The 21,826-nt window shown below is 43.5% G+C and overlaps 1 protein-coding gene across 1 annotated transcript in view; it reads left to right on the top strand.

Annotated features, from left to right (window-relative positions):
• The window catches only part of stxbp6 (syntaxin binding protein 6 (amisyn)), a 288,066-nt gene that overhangs the window by 174,492 nt on the left and 91,748 nt on the right, over positions 1-21,826 (top strand). Inside the window, exon 3 of the mRNA XM_041214665.1 lies at positions 13,371-13,501. Within this exon, the coding sequence (XP_041070599.1) occupies positions 13,371-13,501 (131 nt within the window). The remainder of the gene's footprint in view (positions 1-13,370; positions 13,502-21,826) is intronic.

Raw genomic sequence — 21,826 nt, forward strand, 5'->3', positions numbered from 1 at the left:
CACACTTCTCTATATTAAATTCCTTCTGCCCATTCTGCTAGCATATGTGTGTCCTTTTGCAGTTGATTGATTTCATTCTGAGAGTTTCTCAAACCTCCAAGTTTGGTGACATTGCCATATTTTGAAATTTTACTCAGCATTTCAATATCCAAGTCATTTATATATATTAAAGGAAACACTGGCCCTAGGACTGACACCCAGAACACCACTGTCTACTATCCTCCAGTCTGAAAAACAAACATTTACCACAACTTGCTGTTTCTTGTCCCCTCTCCCATCTGCATCCTCGCCCTCTTTCTTCTTGCCCCCCCCCCTCCCCCCCCCCTCCTTCCTGCAGGCCCCCTCTCCCTCGGGACCCCTCGCTCTCTGTCTTTACTTCTGCCTTGCTCTTCTATCTTTATCTTTCCCTTCTGCCTAAAAAGTTTTACTTTTCGAAAAAGCTCTTTTATACATTTGATTAACAAAGTAAATCTTTGCAAGATCATTTCAACCATTCACTGATGTGTTTTGTTGTGGGGGCTTCCCTTCTCTGTGACAGTACCCCAGCAGGGATATGTCAAACACTTATAATGTCAACAAATTCTTAATTGCTAGACAAAAGGGCCAGATTAGCAATTAAATCAGCCGCAAAACTGTTTATTTTGCCATGTTTTAAATAGCTGTAGCAAGATAACCTAGACATGATTCAGTCCTTTAGGACTATTCATGATGACGTTTCACTTTGGCAGTAAATTACAACAGGGAGGATAGGACAAGGTAAAGGACAACCACCTCGCAAAATCAGATTTCTCATTCGTCCTTGCCAAGCCTGATGTTTCTTTTCATCCCAGGCACTACATAGAACCAATTGCTAAATGTGAGGTTCAGAGCTACCTTGAGGTGTCCATGGTTCTTACCATTAACTCTTTGTTTTGCCAGAGTTCAGCAGGAATGTTGAGAATTGGGCATTTTTAAGGTGCAAGCAAGACAATTACGTTTAGTTAGCTTCAGTTCAACTATTTGAAGCTACAAGAATCTAAATTGAAAGCGCTTGGTAAAACAGGAACTAATCAAGCCCAGAGCTGAGAACTTTTCTGATGTTTGAGGAGTGCAATGTATGGATTATAACACAAGAAATAGGAGCAGGAGTAGGACATAAGCTATCATTCAATGACCTTGGGCTTCAATTCCTTTTCCTGCCCACTCACCATATCCCTTAAATCCCTGAGAGAGTAAAAATCTGTCGCTCACAGTCTTAAATGTATTCAACGATGGAGCATCCACAAGCCTCGGGGTTAGAGAATTCCAAAGATTCACAAGCCTTTGAGTGAAGTAATCTCTCCTAAATGATCGACCTCTTATCCTGAGATAGAGTCCCCATGTGTTAGACTCCCCAACCAGCGAAAACAATCATTCACCATCCATTTTATCAAACCCCTTCTAAATTTTGTAGGTTTCAGTGAGATTGCCTCTCATTCTTCTAAACTCCACAGAATCATCATGGATCCTTAGTGTATCTGGGACGACATGTTTGAACTGCCAAAATGAAGGATGTTTTGAACAACAATTGGCCAGTGGAGGATGTGGAAGGTTAAATACCATGAGAGAGCAGGGGTGAAGGATTTCTGGATTGTATTTCCAGAATGTGATCAACAGTAGGTATTAGTAAACAATCCAGGACACAAGAACAGCATGGAAAGGAGAGAAGTGAGTTTCCATTAACCGGGGCAGAAGAGGGAGACTGGATTCACAGATACAGGAAACTCCTGAGTGCAGGGAATGTCCAAAGGATAGTTGGTATTGGACAAGTATGAGGTGGACAGTGGCAGACACTGGGTGAGATGGTGATGTTGAGGAACACCGCAGCATTGTGAGTAACTCCGAACTCGGAGTGAAAATTAGATTACAAGAACTGAAGTGTGGTCATTGTGGGAGATTCTGTCATTGGGTATAGATTCCTTTTAATGGGTGTGAGCAGTTACTTCCCTGTGCCATGATGAGGCATAATGAAAGGCATAGTCAGAGAACTTGTGGAAAGAGAGGGAGAGTGGTCCAAAGTTGTGCTGCATGTTGATGTTGTATGGAAGTATGTGAGAGCTCGTGCAGAGGAAGATTAAGGAATGATGTACTAGATTGTAAAACAAGACTCCAAGTGTGGTAATCGCTGATTGTTTCCTCTTCTGCTAACTGAACAGATTAAGGAGGAACTAATTAGGAATACCAGCGTGTGATTGTAGTTCTGATGTTGGAGGGAAACATTCACAATCTTTGAGCATTTGAGTGAGTTGTATAACTAGGAAGGATAATACTGAATGTGCAACCACCTTCTGACTCAACAATGGTTTTCTCATAGAGAAGGTAAGCTGGACAGCGGTGGTGGATTGAACTAAGATGAAAGAGGGTGAAGAAAGGTTGGAATTTAGACTAGAAAGGAAAAGCAGAATTAATTGCAATAGAAGTAGACAGCTTGGGTGAAATAAATAGCAAGAAAATACTTTGTGAAAGAGATAGAGAACATTGAATCATTAAGAGACAAACATCATTCTGGATATCAAGTTACTAAATGACAGAACCAGGGGCAAAAAAAACAATGTTCCAAAAAATTGGACTTGTGATTTTGAGATATGTTATGTGAATGCACAAAGCATTCACCACAAAATTGGAGGATTTGAAGCATTAATAACAATGAAGGGATATTATTAGTACCTATAAACAGAGATGTGATTTATATTTGGACAGGACTGGAAATGTAATATTCCTGGTTATAACATTTTCAGGATCAAGGAGCAGGATGGGATGGCACAATTTGTGAAGGATTCTGTCACAGCACTAAAACAAGACAGACTCCATATGAATAGTGTTAAGAAATAGGGAAATAGTACAATTCTTGGTGAATATTACAGGCTGCCAAACAGTGCAGGTGGGGTGGGGGGTGGATATCTGCAAACAGTTCATGGGCATTGCAAGAACAAAAGGCAATAATGGCCTTTCAGCTATCTGAACCGTCGGTCTTCTCAAGATGTGCTTCCATTGCCTGGACCGCTCGGGGCACACATCTCCCTGATAGTGGTAGTCTGCTGCACCCTGCACAATTTTGCGCTGGAAAGGGGGGAATGCAGTTGACGATGAAGACCTTGACGCACTGGATGAGTTTGCACATGATGAATCCAGAGTGCCTCGGAGGATGAGGAAGCACAGGACAATGATGAGGAGCAGAATGACAACCCACAATTACACCAAGGAGGCAGGGAAATCCAGGACAATTTAATCCAAAGAACCTTCAGCTAGCTCCACACACGTGGATCAGCAGGAACAGCATTGCCTGGTACTTCCACACGTGGTACTTAAGTGCCACATCTTCCACCTGTCCTATTGGCCTCTCTGACCTTGAAGGGCATCCTCTGGCCTGTAGAGCCTGTGATGGCTCCGCCTGGGAGGGAGTGGCCAGTTCCTGGACTGGCATCTCCCCAGTTGTCGCGGACTCAACGAAAGAAACATTGACTGGCAGAGGGGTGGAGGAGCTGCTGCCCTCATCCTGAGCGCCCTTTGAGGAGCTCGCAGCAACGACAGGCAGCTGCTGCACCGACGTGAGGTCCCTTTCGACCTCCCTGCTCACCTCAGATGCATGGGCACCGAGTGCCGACGCTTGGTGCCCACAACATCTCCCACATTGGGAATGACCACCCGTGGCCAGTACCGCTGTGAGGGCTTGCAGGTCAGACCATATCCCAATCATAAAATGTTCCATTTGATTGAAGTCCCTCTCTATGAGAGTCGCCAATCTCTCATTGGAGGAAGCTTGAAGCTCTGCCCTGAGGGTCAAACCTTCCCGTGCACTCTGCCTGGACTCCTCCGTCGCAGAGAGAAACTGAAGCATACCCTCATGCAACCCTGCCAAATGCAAACACTTCCTGCCACCTGTCCTGCAGCTGCTACACTGGGGACAACTCCAGAGGCACGTCATCAGTGCCGGACTCAGCATGTGCCTCGTCCCCTGCTGCCCTCCAGCTGCTGGCGCCATCGGCACTCTCTGCCCCTACCATCTCCTCCAGCGATTGTGACGTGCCCTCTCCTCTGTGACCCGGGACACCAGCCAATGGTAAAATCCCCACTGAGGTGTGTGTCTGCGCTGGTGCCTGGCTGGCTGAAATGATGTGCTGCAAGTTGCACATATTGGCCCTCAGGTTTGGGGGGCGGGTTGCGGGGTCGAGATGCGGGTCGCTCTGGTGGCAATGCTGAAATTAACAACAAGGACACCACATCAGTTAGCGTACATTCAGTTCAACCTTTCATTCCTTTCCCCCCCAGCCTCATATCAGTTGCTCACCCTTCAAGACCCTAAGGAGACGAACATTGGTGAGGTGGAAAAGAGTCAAGAGGAGCCCCAACCATTAAACACACATGCAGACAAGCTGGTCAGATGGCCTCAGGAATGCCACATGGCATATTATGTACCATAGGAGTGGGGGGAGTGAAGAGGTACCTGACCTGGATGCTTTCTGGCCTGGATAGTTGCTGGGCTGAGGAAACAACGCAAACAATTGCAACATTTGCCGTGGATCAGAGGAGATTGAAAGGTCACATTATTGGCCTTCATTTTGTTAGGATCATAGACCGGATGTGCAGAAGGCAACATTTCCCCTTGGCGCAGGGATGAGTAACATGGTGGCATCTATTTAAATTAAGTGCCATGAGGTTCACAGCTGAGGTGATGAGGACCTTTTGGACAAAGTAATGTGGGGCGCACTGGCTGAAAGGGTGCTGGAGGTCCCAAACCCCCTAAGATGCAATAACTGTTTGGCTGTGCAGCAGCAATCCAATGGCATGTTAGACCATGGTGATCGTGATCACAAATGGGATAAGGTGACTTTGGAAGGTGGTAGAGATGTGAATCCTCAAGGGGACGAGGGTCCCTTCTGTATGACCCACACGTCAGAGTATCTCAGTCTGTGAATGAGCATTGTCTCAGCATTAACGATTGCAGCAACCATCAGTGGTTTGGATGGTGGGCAGACAGAGTGGATGGGACTGTGGACCCCAGCCTCGCCGCCCTGACCTCCTGCCTCCTGCCCAGCTCCATGGTCTGTTCTTGAAAGGTTGTGAGGCGCTGGAGGAGGGCGCACCCACCTCCAGTCCTCTGGCGCTCCCGGGCATTGTGGTGACATTTTCCCTTCAAAAAAAAGAAGAGGATTTACTGGGGCTGTTCGCTTATGTAGTCCGCACGCGCACGCCGCACCCCAACCACAGTGGCCTACCTGAGGCCTCCAGCGGCTCCTGTGCACACTACTGGTGATCAGTCACCAGAAGATAGTATGGCTGGTCCCAACGCCCTCCCCCAAAGGCCACCTTGGACACATTCGGCATCCATCACTTTGAATAGCACACGGGTCTTAGCGCCCATGGAAAGGAGGCACAGCTAGGTGCGGCGCTGATGCCACTGGCCAAAACACCTTGAGGCTCCCCATCCACCATCTCATCACCATCAATATGACATGTGTTACAGTTCTGAGTATGTGTCTTGCGGCCTCCCCTGCAGGTTGCTCCCAGACTACTCAAATGCCAGAAAAACCAACAAGCTGCGGGGAGAACCCTTCTTCATCTCAACCACTAAGGCTGATGTAAGGATGGTCAGTACCCATTTGCCCACCCAGCGTCTGCCAGATGCCCTATGCAGTAATGACAGCAAGACATAGTTGGGGGGTGGGGGGGGGGGGGGGGGGGGGGGTGGGGGGGGGGGGGGGGGGGGGGTGGCGGGGGGTGCTAAAAGGCTGCCTTCTGGGTCAAATGGCTAAGACCGACATGGTACTCACCCGTCCAAAGCGCAGCAAGTCATTGAATCTTTTCCTGCACTGGGTGCCAGTGCACTTCACATCATCATGGGCACTGACAGTGACACCCACTTCTCCCACGCCTGGCTGGTGACATGGCGGGGGGGGGGACTCCTCCTCCCATCCTCCTGATACATCATGTGCCGACAGATAGACACCTCCTTGGAGGAGAACAGCAAGGCAGGCATCTGAAAATCAGGGGGCACAGTGACCTCCCGCTGGCCTCTCCTGCAGCCTGCACCCCTCCTCCTGCTCATGTTACTGTCCAATCGGCCCTCCCTCCCTCTCTCCGCGAGTGGCCATGGTGCACTGCCTCAAGCAGGCTGTCTGGCCACTCTTTATACAGGCTACCGGTTCCCCTTTGGAGCTGGCAGTCTGAGGCCACCTGCCCCCGTGACTATTTTCCCGTTCTCCACTGGAGTCGTTTACCCGCTGGGCGGGCCTTAATTGGCCCGCCCGGGGAAAATGGCGGCGCGCCCCATTTCTCCAGCGGCAATCGGCCATCTGCCCAACCAACCAACAAATGGAAAATTCTGCCTGCTGTTACTGGTGCTTTTGCTTCAGTTGTGTTGGCATCACAGACTAATATCCATATTCTGCCAACATTTACCAGGGTAGTGCTAGCTAAACCAGGCATGACCTGCTGAGATGGTAGTCCTGGCAATGAAAAATTTTAAGTGGAAATAATCTAAAGATGGGTCTTGAAAATTTCAAGGGATGGCGCTGTGACTATTTCCCTTGGCAGCTTGTTCCATTGTGGGATTGTCCTTGGGAAGAAAGATTGCTGATGCACTGTCTTGGTAACAAATGGTCTTTGTAGTTTGTGTGCTAGCTATATTTTTTGTTTTGTCATTTCCAGATGGCACCAGGTGCTTGTTTCTATCAATTCCCACCAGTTCATTCCATACTTTATAGAACATGGTCTGTTATTTTCCTCTGCTGCATTGATTCCCATTCCAAATCCTTGATCAAGGATGTAACACTGGTATATTTCCCATACTGATTCGTGTAGATGTGGAGCATAAATACTAGCATGGTCTATTTCTCTGCTGTAAATAATTTTTAATCTTCAGTGAAACACTCCACACACATTCTCGCCCCTCTGAGGTCAGATTTTATTACAGCTCCACATTATTACAACTCATTCTAAATGAGTAAAAAAAAAATCTATGATGTATGAGATTCTATAAAGTGATATGTAATGTAATCATGCAAGATTACATTGTCTGACAAACTGTATCCATGAAATAAACTGATTGTAAGGCAGCAGAATCCTAACTGTAAGCTGCCAGGGGTGCAGAATGAACTGCGTTTCCACTTGTCCCTGTGAATTCTAAAGCCTACCCGACTTTGTCAACACACCTGCCAGTTAAGCCAATGTCCTGGAGGAAAGTTTAAAAAAAACAAACAACCTCAAGTGGTAACATTAGACCAGTAAAGGCCTTCTGTCCAATTTTGGAATGTTGCACTTTTAGTGCCTGACTGTATTCCTTTCTTTGAGCTGGTCTAGCAGAAAAAGATAATTATATTGCTCTTCAGGAACCATCGAGAGCAGTGGGGCAGGGCTAGCTACCGCCTCTGACTGCAACCATGAGCCAGTCAGAACCTGTGTCCGCTGAGAAAAACTGAGGTGTGACATCACAAAGAAGGTGATTGGCTGGTGTGTGTTTCCTGTTTATCTTAACTAGGGAGTTTCAATTGGGGTAATTAGAACATTTATGGAAGTAAGAATTGAAGTGCAGGCAGGACAAGAGGCATAATTAATTCTACTGATTAAATCTTTAATTTAAAACACTGTAAAGATGACAGGACAGGTGATGTGTTGCAGCTGTGGAATGATGGTGCTCATGGACACCAGTGTGATCCAAGGCAAACATGCCTGCAGTAAGTGCCAGCAGCTCTGGGAACTTGGGCTTAGAGTCATTGAGCTAGAGGCTGAGCTGCAGACACTATGACGCATCAAGAAGGGGGAAAGTTACCTGGACACTTTATACCAGGAGGCATTCGCATCCCTTCGGGTAGGGTCATAGAGAGGAGTCGGGAGTTGAAAAGAAGCTGGGAGAGCAGAGATGACTGAGTGAGTTTGGTGAGGAGGGAACAAGGTGACCCTCTGAGCACTGTGAGTATGGCTAGGTAAGTATTTACCTTTATCGCTTACAGTTTTTAAGGTCTTATTTTGGGTTCATCATTTGTAAGGGCTAAATTCCGTAACAACGAGGAGCAGAGAAGAAGGGCCCCAGAGTAATTGATATTACTTGATATTAAGTATCTTCCAAAAGATTTAATTTAAAGGGATAAGTCATGACAGGAGAGCGCAAAGCCGTGGTGTGCTCCTCCTGCTCTGTGGGAAGCCGAGAATATTTCCAGTGCCCGCGGCCAGCATGTGAGTGGGAAGTGTCTCCAGCTGCAGCCCCTGGAAGCCCAGGTTTCAGAGCTGGAGCGGCAGCTGGGGACACTGTGGAGCATCCATGAGGTGGAGAATATTATGAATAGCATTAATAGAGAGGTGGTCACACCGCAGGCTAAGAGCCCAAAGGCAGGAAGGGAATGGGTGACCACCAGGCAGAGCAAGACAATTAAGCAGGCAGTGCAGGAAACTAAATGTAATATCTCAAAATTTGCAGATGACACAAAGGTGGGTGGGAGGTTGAGATGTGAGGAGGATGCAGAGATGCTTCAGTGTCATTTGGACAAGCTGTGTGAGTGGGCAAATGCATGGCAGATTCAGTATAATGAGGATAAAAGTGAGGTTATCCACTTGGTAGCAAAAACAAGAAGGCAGATTATGATCTGAATGGCTCTAAATCGAGAGAGGGGAATGTGCAACCAGACCTGGGTGTCCTTGTACACCAGTCGCTGAAGGTAAGCAAGCAGGTGCAGCAGGTGGTAAAGAAGGCAAATGGTGTGTTGGCCTTCATAGCCAGAGGATTCAATTACAGGAGCAGGGATGTCTTGCTGTAATTATACAGAGCCTTGGTGAGACCACACCTGGAATATTGTGTGCAGTTTTGGTCTCTTTATCTGAGGAAGGATGTTCTTGCCATAGACGGAGTGCAGCGAAGGTTTACCCGACTGATTCCTGGTTTGGCGGGACTGACATATAAGGAGAGATTGAGTCGGTTAGGATTATATTAGCTGGAGAAGAATAAGGGGGGATCTCATTGAAACCCATAAAATTCTAGAGGACTCGACCGGGTAGATGCAGGAAGGATGTTCCCGATAGTGGGGGAGTCCAGAACCAGGGGTCACAGTCTGAGGATATGGAGTAGACCATTTAGGACTGAGATGAGGAGAAATTTCTTCACCCAGAGAGTGGTGTGCCTGTGGAATTCACTAGCACAGAAAGTAGTTGAGGCCAAAACATTGTATGTTTTCAAGAAGGAGTTAGATATAGCTCTTGGGGTGAAAGGGATCGAAGGATATGGGGAGAAAGCGGGAGCAGGCTATTGAGTTGGATGATCAGCCATGATCATAATGAATGGCGGAGCAGGCTCGAAGGGTCAAATGGCCTACTCCTGCTTCTAGTTTCTATGTATGTTTCTCTGTATGTCCTCTAATTTGGTCTGTGGTCAGGGACAGGAAGGTGTGACTAAGAGTGAGGCAGGTATGGGGATTGAGAAGGTAGAAGTGGAGGAGCCTTGCAATTGTCCAACAGGTTCAAGGTTCTTGCAGCTTGTGTGGACTAAAGCGAGGGATGCAGGGTGGATGAGCAAACTGGCCATGGCACCAGTGTACAGGAAGCCATTCAAGCAGAGGAAGTTAATCGGAATGTAGTGGGAATGGGGACAGTGTAGTGAGGGAGATGCGGGTACAGCAAATGATTAGGAAGGCAGATGGAATGTTGTCATTTATTGCAAGGGGAATGGAATATAAAAGTAGGGAAGTTTTGCTACAGTTGTACAGGGCATTGGTGAGACCACATCAAGAATACTGTGAATGGTTTTGGTCTCCTTATTTAAGAAAGGACATAATTGCATTAGAAGCAGTTCAGAGATGGCGATCACTCAGTTGATTTCTGGGATGAAGGGGTCATCTTATGAGGAAATGTTGGACAGGCTGGACCTTACCCATTGGTGTTTAGAAGAATGAGAGGTGATCTTATTGAAACATATAAGAAGATCCTGAGGATACTTGATAGGGTGGATGCTGAAAGGATGTTTCTCCTGCTCAGAAAGTCAAGAACTAGAGGACACCAGTTTTAAACCAAGGCATCCCATTTAAGACCAAGGTGAGGAGAATTTTTTTCTGAGGGTTGTTAGTCTGTGGAATTTTCTTCCCCAGTGAGCGGTGGAGACAGGGCCATTGAATATTTTTAAGGCAGAGTTAGCGAGATTCTTGACTAACAAGGGAGTTAAAGGTATGGGGTAGGCAGGAATGTGGAATTGAGGCCACAGACTGATCAAATTGCTCAAGGGGCCGAATGGCCTACCGTTCCTAACCTGTATGTTCGTGTTATAAGGTTATGCAAGAATGTCAATGGTCTGTGTAGTATTTTAGTTCAAGATGGAAGATCTTAAACATGTAGATGACAAAATGCAAATGTATTTGGTGATGACAGTTTTGCTCTAAATCTAGTTTAGTAACAGACTCCTTAGTTTAGTTTTTTTTTAGAAACCAATTTCTAAAGCTCTGAGGTCGTTCTGACTATCTGCCACTCATTGTCATGAAGGAGCTTTATAGGTACAATAACAATTGGTGCAAGATGTGCTGGTGACATTTCAAGGCAGTAAAATGGGAATTTTACCAAGTCTCAATGACACAGTAACTTCAAGTGGTAATTAGCATTGTACAAAAATACCAGAATTAAAACAACAATACTGAATGGATAATTCTGTCTCTGGATGCAGCTGAAATGTCACATGGCCTTCTGAAATTTGAGAATCCAACATAGGAGCTTGAACCATTTAATTATAACTCTGCTGAAATATCTGGCATGCTAATTTTCCTTAATAAAAAATATAATATTTAGCAATTTGCCTCCTACAGTGACTGGAATACACATACAAAACCTTAAGATCCATTTTGCTGCCTCACTTTAATACACTATATTATACCTGTTTTATTTTACTAATTTTATTTTCCGTTATTTTCTGTAGTTCATTCTATTGCTTTCCTACTCTGTTTTCTCTTCAGTACAAAAATTTCTAATTGAGTGCTGTATTATAGCATGGTATAATTTAAGAATGCTTGTTGGGCTGTCGTATTCTATGAAGAAATACGTCAAACGCAGACCACAGGAGTGAACATAATATAACAAAGTAAATACTGCAGATGTTGGAAATCTGAAATAAAAACAAAAAATGCTGGAAACATTCAGTAGATCTGGCAGTATCCGTGGAGAGAGAAACTGAGTTGGACCTTTCATCAAAACATAATGTGGCTCATTTTTAAAGCAAATATAGTTCCTTTTAGAATGTTCATTGCTGAAATATTCCAAAATCAATGAAAGTCCCATCTCATGCCAAGCTAAAGCTGGGATCAGGATAATATCAGAATTATAACAAAAGCTTGTACACTTGCATGGTATCCTTCAATGGATTGTAATGTTGCAAGTCATTTTACAATGGTGGAATATAACTGGGCACTGGAAAATAGGGAAACACTAGGATTAATGATCAAAGACAAGATTGAAGATATAGATTTTGAGCAGATCTTTGAAGGAAAGGAGAGATGTTGCAAGGTGAAGAGACTTAAGTGGAATGCTTTAGCACTGCGCACTGAGCAACTGAAGATTCTGTAGCCACAAGTGGAGCAGAAAGTGTTTGTGGTTGGTGAAGAGGAAGAGCTGGAATCAAAAGTGTAGGGGCCTTGCATATGAAAAAGATGTAGTTGTAATGATGGCAAAACTGTTAATGTTCACTGTCATGAACCAGTGAAACTGACAGTAACTTATGGCATTTGCACACGTTCACTTAAACACAGAAACCCAGAAGTCACTGTCAGTGATTCCTTGCTCCTCCACGGGGTGCACAGTTGCAGCCTGTGCAAGTTATGTGATTTGAGGTGAAATTCCACTTTTTATGCTTTTAACCTCAGTAAAAACCCTTAGCTGTGTAACTGGGTTTGTAAAGGTGCACCAGGTCCATAATCGCTGCTGAACAACCTCTCTGGTCCCTAAAAGCTACTTTTATTTGTGGAATGTCAAGTTTCTTCATTCCATAATAAAATTCTTAGATTTTTATTTTTTTTTTTTAAAGTTTACATTCTTTCAGCTCCCTCCTTAATCACATGTATTTCTCAATCTTTACTTTGCTCCCTGTAAGATGATTAAAAAGTGAAGGATAATCAGTAGCTTTTAGCTCCTGGTTTATTGTCTGCGAGAATTCTTCATTGTGATTGGCTACTGAACCTGCTTGATGACATCACTGGTGCTAGACACTGAAAATCTCCTATAATTGACATGGAATGAAATTAACACCAGGAAAGGTGAAATCATCCCCATCGATATTGCTAAATCTTTGTGGGCAGCTTTCTCCAAGGACAGCATTTGCCATAATTTGCGACTAACTTAAGATAGTGACAAGGACCTTGAAAATGATATGTAGAAGAACAAAACAGGTGAAGATTGGTAAGTATGGCGCAATAAAAGGAACAAGATTTAGTGCAGGAAAAGAACTGGTGTTGGACTTTTGGATGAATCATGGTTTCTAACGGTCGAACTTAGAAGGCCAGCAAGGAGACCACTAGAGCAAACTAAGTAGAGGTGACTAAGGCATGAATAAGTATTTCAAGGCAGAGGCAGGTGATGCTTGCAGAATTATTTGCCAGTTATCTTGGTGGTACGAATGTGAGGTTCAAACAGCACATTGAGGTTACGCATTGATGGGCTGAGTCGGAGGAACTGCCAGAAGTAAGAGCCAAGTTGTTTATCAAGGTTCAGAGCTCTGGCTGGGAACCGAACACAAAAGTAACTGATAAAGCTTGGGGTCTGTTGGGGGAGTTGGAGCACGGCATTCGGGAGGGAAAGAGGGAATGATCAGAATATCATGTGGAAGGGAGTCGAATCAAAGTAATTATAACTTCTTGCTAATGTTGAATTGAAGGAAGTTACTTTTATCGAGCTAAGCAGTCAGATAGTGCTAGGGCGACCAAAGAGCCTGGACTACAGACAGAATGTTGTCAGTATAACATTGAAAATTGACCTTATGCCTACAAGAAAAGTAAGGATGTCAAAGATGGAGCCTTGGACAGAGCTGATGTACTTGTATGAGGCTGTTGCAAAAAGCCATTCCCTTTAATGGCATTAAAACAGACAGGAGAGGGATTTTGTTTGGGCTATGCTACAGAGGTGGGCCATACAGAGGAGACACTTGAGAAGGATAAGCTAGTTAATGATGTTGAACTGTGTAAAGAGGAATAAGTATAAAAGACCGAATTGTGCCTGGAAACCATGAATGAAGGACGGGTGATAAAGGAGTTGTATGCTGGCATATCACTGAAAAATAATTTAATTACTGTAACTTATTGCAGTCAAGATGTTACTATCTAGGTTTGGACAGATTAACTGAAATCTTTTTGCATTTCTGTCAGGATGTGAGTGACTTGTATTCTTCTTCATTGCAGTGACCAATAAGAAGCCAGCACTGGTTTCCATTACCAAGGTCAAGCAGTTTGAAGGGTCATCATCTTTTGTGAGAAGGTCACAGTGGATGCTTGAGCAGCTTCGACAAGCGAATGGTATAGACCCCAATAAGGTGAGTCTGGTGAAGCAAATAAAAGAAGGGCAGTGCATTAATACAAAGCTAGTGTTTCATGAAATTTCTATTGTCTGCTTATGAAAGCAAGTAGTAATGTATATTGTTGTTCATTTGATTAATAGTGCTACATCTGGAGTGTAAATCAAAACCCTTATACCACAAAAACATGTTTTCTGCCAGAAGTTTTTGACATGCAAAGGTTTATTACCCACACTTATTGTGGTAAGCATTGGAAATATGAATAAATAAAATATGATGGCCTTATGTCATTTATTCTATACTTAAAGGGGCCACTGACTTTGCCAGGGACACAAGAAGCAGGGAGATCTCTCCTCAATCTCTCCCTGATGTCCCCACCATCATAGTTGCTCATGCCCAGCTGATTCAGTTTACCCCACATTACACTATGAAGGAGCTGAGTGCATTGGATACAACATCCTGACTGTAGGGTTGCAGACCTGTGCACCAGTGCTAGCTGTGCTCCTAGATGAACTGTTCCAGTACAGTTATGATACTGAAATCTACTCGACAATGTGGCAGATAGCCCAGGTGTCTCCTATTCATCTAAAAAGGATAAATTTAACCCAACCAATTACTGCCTTAACAGCCTCTTCTCAATTGTCAGCAAAGTGATGGAAGGAGTCATCAATAATGCCAACAAAAACAATATCTGTTCATCAATTACCTGTACACTAGTGATTTTGCCAGAACTATTCAGTCCCAGAACCCACACAGCCTTGATCCAAATTTGGACATTAGAGCTGAGGGCCAGAAGAGAGCTGAGAGTAGCTTCTTGTAATACCAAGACACCAAGGAGCTCTACAAAAACTGAGATTGTTGAGCCAAAGGGAAACTCCTTCCATGGCATCATCAGAAAATGGTCATGGTTCTTAAAGGCTACTCATTACAGCCCAGGAAATCACTGCAGGAGCTCCTCAGACATGCATCTTTGACTCAAACATTTTCAGCTACTTCATCAGTAACTCCACTGACAAACCACAGCACCATTCAGGAAAAGCAGTTTACTTGATCAGCATGCATGCCAACAAATTCAACATCCAGCTCTTCTGCTCCAGTATCTACTATCTCCACACTATACTTCAACGTTACTATGTCAGCTCATTCCAGCCCAGGATCTCTGCAAGCATGAATGGCAAGCACCAATATGTTACAGCACCATCACTTCCAAGCACCCTTCTAAGTCCCTTTGCTGTGTCTTGGGCATATGTTGCTGTTCATTCTTCATTGCTGGGTCAGTATCCTGGAATTCTTTAAATAATGCTAATTTGGAAGTGAAAGTGTGGGACAAATTGAACAGCTTTTTCAAAGTGTCAGCATAGGCATGTTGGGCAGAATGAATCCCTTGTCCTGTAGAATGCTATGATTGTGTGAACACCTGGGAGCAATGTCATCACAAGGTCTGCAGTAGTTCAAGGAAAAGGTCCACCGCCACTACCTCAGGACAACCAGGTAATAAAATGCAACCTTGTCAGCATGACCCACACCCTGAAAGTAAATATATAAAAACAGCTGGAACCAATTTCACTGTGGCTACATCATGCAAGCAGCAGAATTGTGTTTTCTCAAAACTGTGATGTGTTTTAAAGAGAATTATACTTTCTTCAAACAGAAATCATATTCTTTTGCAAACGTTCCACCCAAGTGTAAAATCCAGGCTGGGAATTGTCTATTTTAAGGACTGGAAATAGTTCTTTACGTAGTTCTGGGATCATGAGTGCAATTGTATGAAACTGTTGCTTAATAATCCCGCTAAATCCATCACTTTCTGAAAACCTATTTGACTTTCTATTGATATCATTGGAAATTGTGTTTCATAATGTTATCACTCTTTTCAGGAAGTGAACCTTATATTTGTGTCCCAAACTCCATTAATCACCCTTCAAGACAAACATTTAACTTTGTTGATGCCCAGCCTCTCATTGGGCAATGCTGGTCAGCAAACAACCTTTCAGCCTGCCACCTTGTGTCACTTGCCTTTGTATCTAACTATATTAGTTGTCAAACATGCAGCTTTTAGACTCTCAATTGTTTTTGGAGGCCATGTGTTCATCAGTTGGAATATTAAAATGCAGATACTTGTATTCAGGATCATTTAAGACAAGCTTTGCACTGATTTGAGAGTTTTCAAGTTGCCCAATGTGCTAGTCATTCTAAGGATTAACGAAAGGTTAAGCAGATATAAGGTTTGGAAAGGAAAATACAAACATACAAGTTAGGAACAGGAGTAGGCCATTAGGCCTCTCGAACCTGCTCTGCCAATCAGTACGATTATGACTGATCTCATGACCCCACCCCACGTTGCCACCTACCCCTGATAACCTTTGACCCTCTTGTCAATGGACAAAATAACTGGAACTGTTTTCTTAAATTGGGCAAGCTTGGATTACATTTTTGTTCATTGCATAAACCACTTAAATCTTCAGATTTTGCTAACTTTGAATTTAATTGAACTTGAAATATTATATCAGCATTTACTGACAACACAGTGGAAAACCTATACAATTATTTAGAACCAAAATGTAATTCAAGAAAAGGCCACTTATCTTGGAAGCTCATTCCTCCAATATATAGCATCTCCCATCATGGCTTTTAACTATATTTTCAATGCCAGCTATGTTTTTGTTTTTGTTCCCTTACCTGATAGATTTATCTCTCAATGAGCAAAGACACTTTTCCTGATGTTTGTTCTAAATTTACTGATGCCAACTGATCATACTTGCTGATTCATTTGAAGTAATGACTTGGTTTATTTTATATTGATAACCAATTGTGGCATTGTACAAGTGGAGTTGAGACCAGGTGAAGCAAGGTTATAGTGCAGGAAATAGTTGTTTTAGGGTGTGCAGATGTAATTCACTCCACTTTTCCAAATCATACATTCTGCCCTTGTATTTATTCAGCAGCTTAAGTCTCCTATGGTGGCTGGATAATATGATCACTTTTTTTTAACTTGTCTCTGCTCCTTCTGCTATGCCTGCTCCTTTCTCTTCCCTTTAATCTTTGTTTCTCTCTGTCTGCTTTGGCTGTCTTTTCTTTCAACTAGAAGTTGGTGTGGCTTGAAAAGGGGTCACCAACAGGTGTGGCTGGTAAAAGATGGCTCTCAGCAGCTTCTTTTTCATCTCACCAGACACTTATGCATCCTCCCTCACCTCCGATGGCCTTCTTACCAATCCTTTTTCCCACCGTCTCCTTGTCTTTCTACCTCCTTTCTATCCCATCAGTATCCCTACCTCTTCTCCTTTATACTACTCATTTTGCCCATGCATTCGGTTCATGCCTTGCTCTGTTACTCTCACCACATTCTCCACCTATCATCCCCTCTACCATACGCCCACTTGGTCCCTGTAAAAGAAGATGGTGAGAGGCCAGGGGCCCCTGAACACTAAATCTGTTTCCCTTGTTTACTGTCATTTCTATCTTTATGCACCAAAGTGGATTTTTTTGCTTTCAAAATTCAATTTACTTTTTTCATTAAAGAAGCATAATTAAAATGAGGAGGATTGCCATGTGTGCATTTCCCTCTATCTTGTAGATATAGGTTTAAACATTGACATTTCCTACCTGCCAGTAGCAGAGGAGATGGTCAATTTCAAAATTCAATCATTTTGAAAAATCTAACAGTAACATAAAGTCTTAGTTCCTTCCTCAGCTCACTGCATTTCTTGATGTTTATAGAACACAACACTAAACTACAACTGGTGTGGAGCCAGAAAACTTCTGTTTCACTCATTCTGTCGGCCAGACAGGGTAAAGACGGCAGATTTCCTTCCCTGAAGCACATTAGTGAATTCAATTTTTTTTTTGTTGTTGTTGCTTTTTTAAAAAAAAACAATACTTGTAGTTTACAATTGCAGATCTAATTCTTTGAATATAAATTCCACCAGCTGCCATAGTAAGATTTGAACCCATAGCGCCAGAGGATTAGCCTAGGCCTTGGGATTACTAGTCCAGTGACATTTCCACTATGCCACCATCTCCCCCAGTGTCATCAGCCACTTTTTGATATCAGGTGGAATGAGTTGAATTAGCTGCAGACCGGCATTTGTGATGCTGAAGACCTCAGGAGGAGGTTGAGATGGATCATCCCCTGGGCATCTCTGGTAGAAGATGGTTGCAACGACTTAAACCTTCTATTTTGCACTATGCTGGGCTAGCCACCATCTTTTGAGATTGGAAATATTTTTGGAGTCGTTGCCTCCGGTTAGCTGTTTAATTGTCCACTACCATTCATGACTGGTTGCGGTAAGACTACAAAGCTTGATCTGATTGCTGGTTGTAGAAAGCTTAGCTCTGTCTATTACATAGTGCTTCCACTATTTAGCATGCGTGAAGTCCTGAGTTGTGATTTCAGGTTGGATTCTCACTTTAGATATGTATGGTGCTGCTTCTGATATGCTCCTGCACTCCTCACTGAACTAGGGTTGATTCCTTGGCTTTATGTTAATGGTAGAGTGAGGGATGCCAGGTCATGAGATCACAGATGTGATTGAATGCAATTATGCTGCTGATGGCCCAGAGCACTTCATGGGTGCTCAGTTTTGAGCTGCTGGATCTGTCCCTTGGTAGTGTCGCATAACATGATGGAGAGTATCCTCAGTGTTAAGACAGGACTTTGCCTCGACAAGGACTATGTGGTAGTCACTCCTGACAATACTGTCTTGGACAGCTGCATCTGTGTGAGATAGATTGGTTGGGACAAGGTGATGGTAGCGCCCTAGGCCGAAGCATCATCAATGATCTTCCCTCCAACATAAGGTCAGAAGCAGGAAAGTTTGCTGATGATTGCACAGTGTTCAATATCGTTCACAACTCCTTAGATAAGTATGCAGTCCATACCCACATGCAGTATGACACAACAATATTCCTGTAACAATTACTAGCTGCCTAGCTCTCATTTACTTTTGAGCTCTTTATAAGCTGACCTGATCTAACCCTCCGTTATTTACTTCAGCCCGTGATCCCTTCCCCAACCTTTTCTTTCTCTACTCAGCAGGTCAGGCAGCATCTGTGGAGAGAGATAGTTAACATTTCAGGTCGATGACCTTTCATCAGAATTGTTTCTCTACACAGATGCTGCCTGACCTGCTGAGTATTTCCAGCATCCACAGTATTTTGCTTTTGTATTAGTGTGCTTTTTCTCTACCACTGCCACCATGTCTGTTGCCACTCCAAGTTGGAAAACTTGGAAGTTAGGAAAATTGGGAGTTTGCCAAGGATTGCCCAGGGTTTGCAACCCAGTCCACATATTTTAACATGTGGAGTTTGCGAAGGTTTATTCTGATAAAGGTCAACTGATTCCAGGGACCAAATCCTCTGTGAAATGGATATGATGAGAACGTGGAGTGGAGGTATAATGTTATTGAATGGTGGAACAGGCATGAGGGGCCCAATCGCTTACCTCTGCTTCTAATTCTTAAGTTTTTATGATTGGATTCTGAGAGCTACAAAGACTGCAATACTGAAAATACTTGATTGTTCTGACCTTCATTAGCAAACAGCAGTGATGGATTTTGCCACAGACTTGGCCAACTTTTCCCCCATTGTTTCGAGTTTACAGTCACAGGGCCTCGAGCAGGTCTGAGGTTGGAAATTCTGCAGCAAGTATCTCGGCTCCTGTCTCCCCAAAGCCTGTCCACTATCTACAAGGCACAAGTTAGGAGTGTGACAGAATACTCACCACTTGTCTGGATGAGTAGAACCCTATCTACAGGATGCACAACAGCAACTTGATCAAGTTCCTTTGACAGCACCTTCCAACACACTACCATTGAGAAGGACAAGGGCAATTGATGCATGGGAACATGCTCACCTGCAAGTTCCCCTCCAAGCCATACACCATACACCATACTGACTTTGAACTATATCACTGTTCCTTCACTGTCACTGGGTCAAAATCCTGGAACTTTCTTCCTAACAACACAGTGGGTGTACCTACACCATACTGACTTCAAACGCTGGCCTTGCAAGTTTGCTCACATCCCATGAACGAATAAAAAAAAAATGCCTACAGTTGCATGACAAATTGAAAACCGTGGGGCAGGAGCTAATGTTATGTAGCAGTGACTAAACAAAACCCTTGAATTTCTTTCTTAAAATAAATAGTGGCTGTGGCTTTCTGAGAGCTGTTAAATCGAGCAGGACATACTGTGACTGGAAATTTGTGTTTGGAGTCACTACATTTAAAAGAAAAAGTAAATACGAATCATAATTATACATGAAAATTACACAACGGCAGCTACGCACTGAAGCATACATTTAAAGTCAGAAACAACAAATTGAAAATGCCTTCTGGACTCATCTTCAACCAGAAATAAAACTGGCCAAACAAAAATGCAGTGGTAGCTGACAATCAGAAAACCTTTAATGAAAATACCTAGCAGAAGTCTGACTTCATAGCAACAGTGAAATTCACAACAAGCAGTGACCGTATGTTAACTATTATTAAAAAACCATCCCAACTCCTCACTGCTCCGCTAAGCAGATCAAGTTCAGCTTCTCTTTCAGTTATTTCATTCTGAGATAAAGTGAAACCGGTTGGTATTCTTCCAAACCAAGCATCCCGCAATGCGTCCCTGTCAAATGTCATTTTCCAACGATCAACATTGCACATATAGAGCGATGTGTCTGTCACAGCTGAACGTGCCTGATAAGCCATTGCTCTTGAGCCCCTACTAAGCAGTGATCATAACCTACAACCCAAAAAAAAAACCTCATCTCTAATGCAATGCTGCTGAAACAGAAACTGAGGAATCTTAATATTCAGTGATGGAAGAGAATGGAAAATACTGAAATGGAATTGATGACAAGTATGTTTGATGTGAAGGCTTAGAACAAGCAGTAAGTGCACATCAGCGAAATGAGGAGTACAGGAGCTTCAAATCATCAGCTGTCTCCCCACACTGCTATACACAGAAAATTACTTGTTCAGGCATTGACCCTTGTGGGGCGTTACAACATTACATCTTTTGGGGGTACATTCTCTTTTCTGCTTTGAAATCTGCTGTGCTCACATTTTCCCATGAGCCAGGCACAGACTCCCGGGATCCCAGTGATTACAATTCCAACTGCCTCTTAAGCTGCTGGAAAGAGATTTTGACTACAGCCTCCAATATCACCTTGAGGGAATTAACTTCACCTCATGTCAAGCAGTGCTCAGGAGAGGAATAAGCCCCAGGGGCAACTTACTACCATTCCTAATGTACATCCTTCAAATTTTTAACAAGTAAAGTGCATGTTGACTGTATCCCTGGATATGGAAAAGACTGCTGACAAATTTTAGCACAAATGGTCTGTGCTGTGTCATCTCCTAGTTTAACAGTCCAGTGAGCTGACTCAATGAATATTGAACTTTTTGGAAGAGTGTACAATTGATGCAGTGGGGAAATCAGTTTTCATTGCGTTGCCCAGTGGCAGACGTTAACTAGATGTTGGTTCAGAGACTGCTCCTATTCTTCATTTATGACAATGATATTCAGAAACCATAGCACAAGGGGTTTCAGCTTCTTCACTGTTTGTTAATATCGTTGCTATTTGGCTAACCCCTCTGATCTCCCAAATAGCATTATTAAAAGCTTTAAAGGTGCCTGGGTGCTATAGAACAATAGGTTTACTAACGATGAGTTCTGTTGAACCACAGAAAATCTCATTGTATGTGTTGCTGTCCTCCATAGGAAGAAGCACAGTGAAAAGAATGATTTCAACAACTTGATCCTCTCAATCACAACCAGCTGAAGTCTTTGGGCACAACTTTCCAGCAGTAAATGGCTAGGACATGGCACATTAATGGCATCACTGTCAGGGCATCAGCCAAGCTGGGCAACTTGCAAGTTCTCTATGGAAAGAGGCATATAGTCAGCCCCACAACTTTGTTCAGACTGTACAAGACCTATATCTGTTCAGTCCAAGAACTAATCAAGCCTTTTGCAGTGCAAATACCCACCATTGATAGGCTAAGAAAAAAACCTGGATTAGGCAAAAGGGCAGCAAGCATACTGTACAGACTTCATTGTTTTGTCTTCTCAATCTACCTGCATTGGAGCTCCCTGATGCCTTCGGACCTGGAAGCAGACTTGAGTGGCTGCAAGGAGACAAAGGATACTCCCTGCATAGCTGTGGACTCCAAAAAATGGGAGAAAGTTGGCCAAGACTCTGGCAAAATCCATCATTGTTGTTTGCTAATGAAGGTCTGAACAATTAAGAGTATTTTTCAGTATTGCAGTCTTTGTAGGCTCTCAATATTCAATCATTAAAACTTAAGAATTAGAAGCAGAGGTAAGCGATTTGGCCCCTCATGCCTGTTCC

The sequence above is a fragment of the Carcharodon carcharias genome, chromosome 20, assembly GCF_017639515.1.
Source record: "Carcharodon carcharias isolate sCarCar2 chromosome 20, sCarCar2.pri, whole genome shotgun sequence".
In the NCBI taxonomy this organism is placed as follows: domain Eukaryota; kingdom Metazoa; phylum Chordata; class Chondrichthyes; order Lamniformes; family Lamnidae; genus Carcharodon; species Carcharodon carcharias.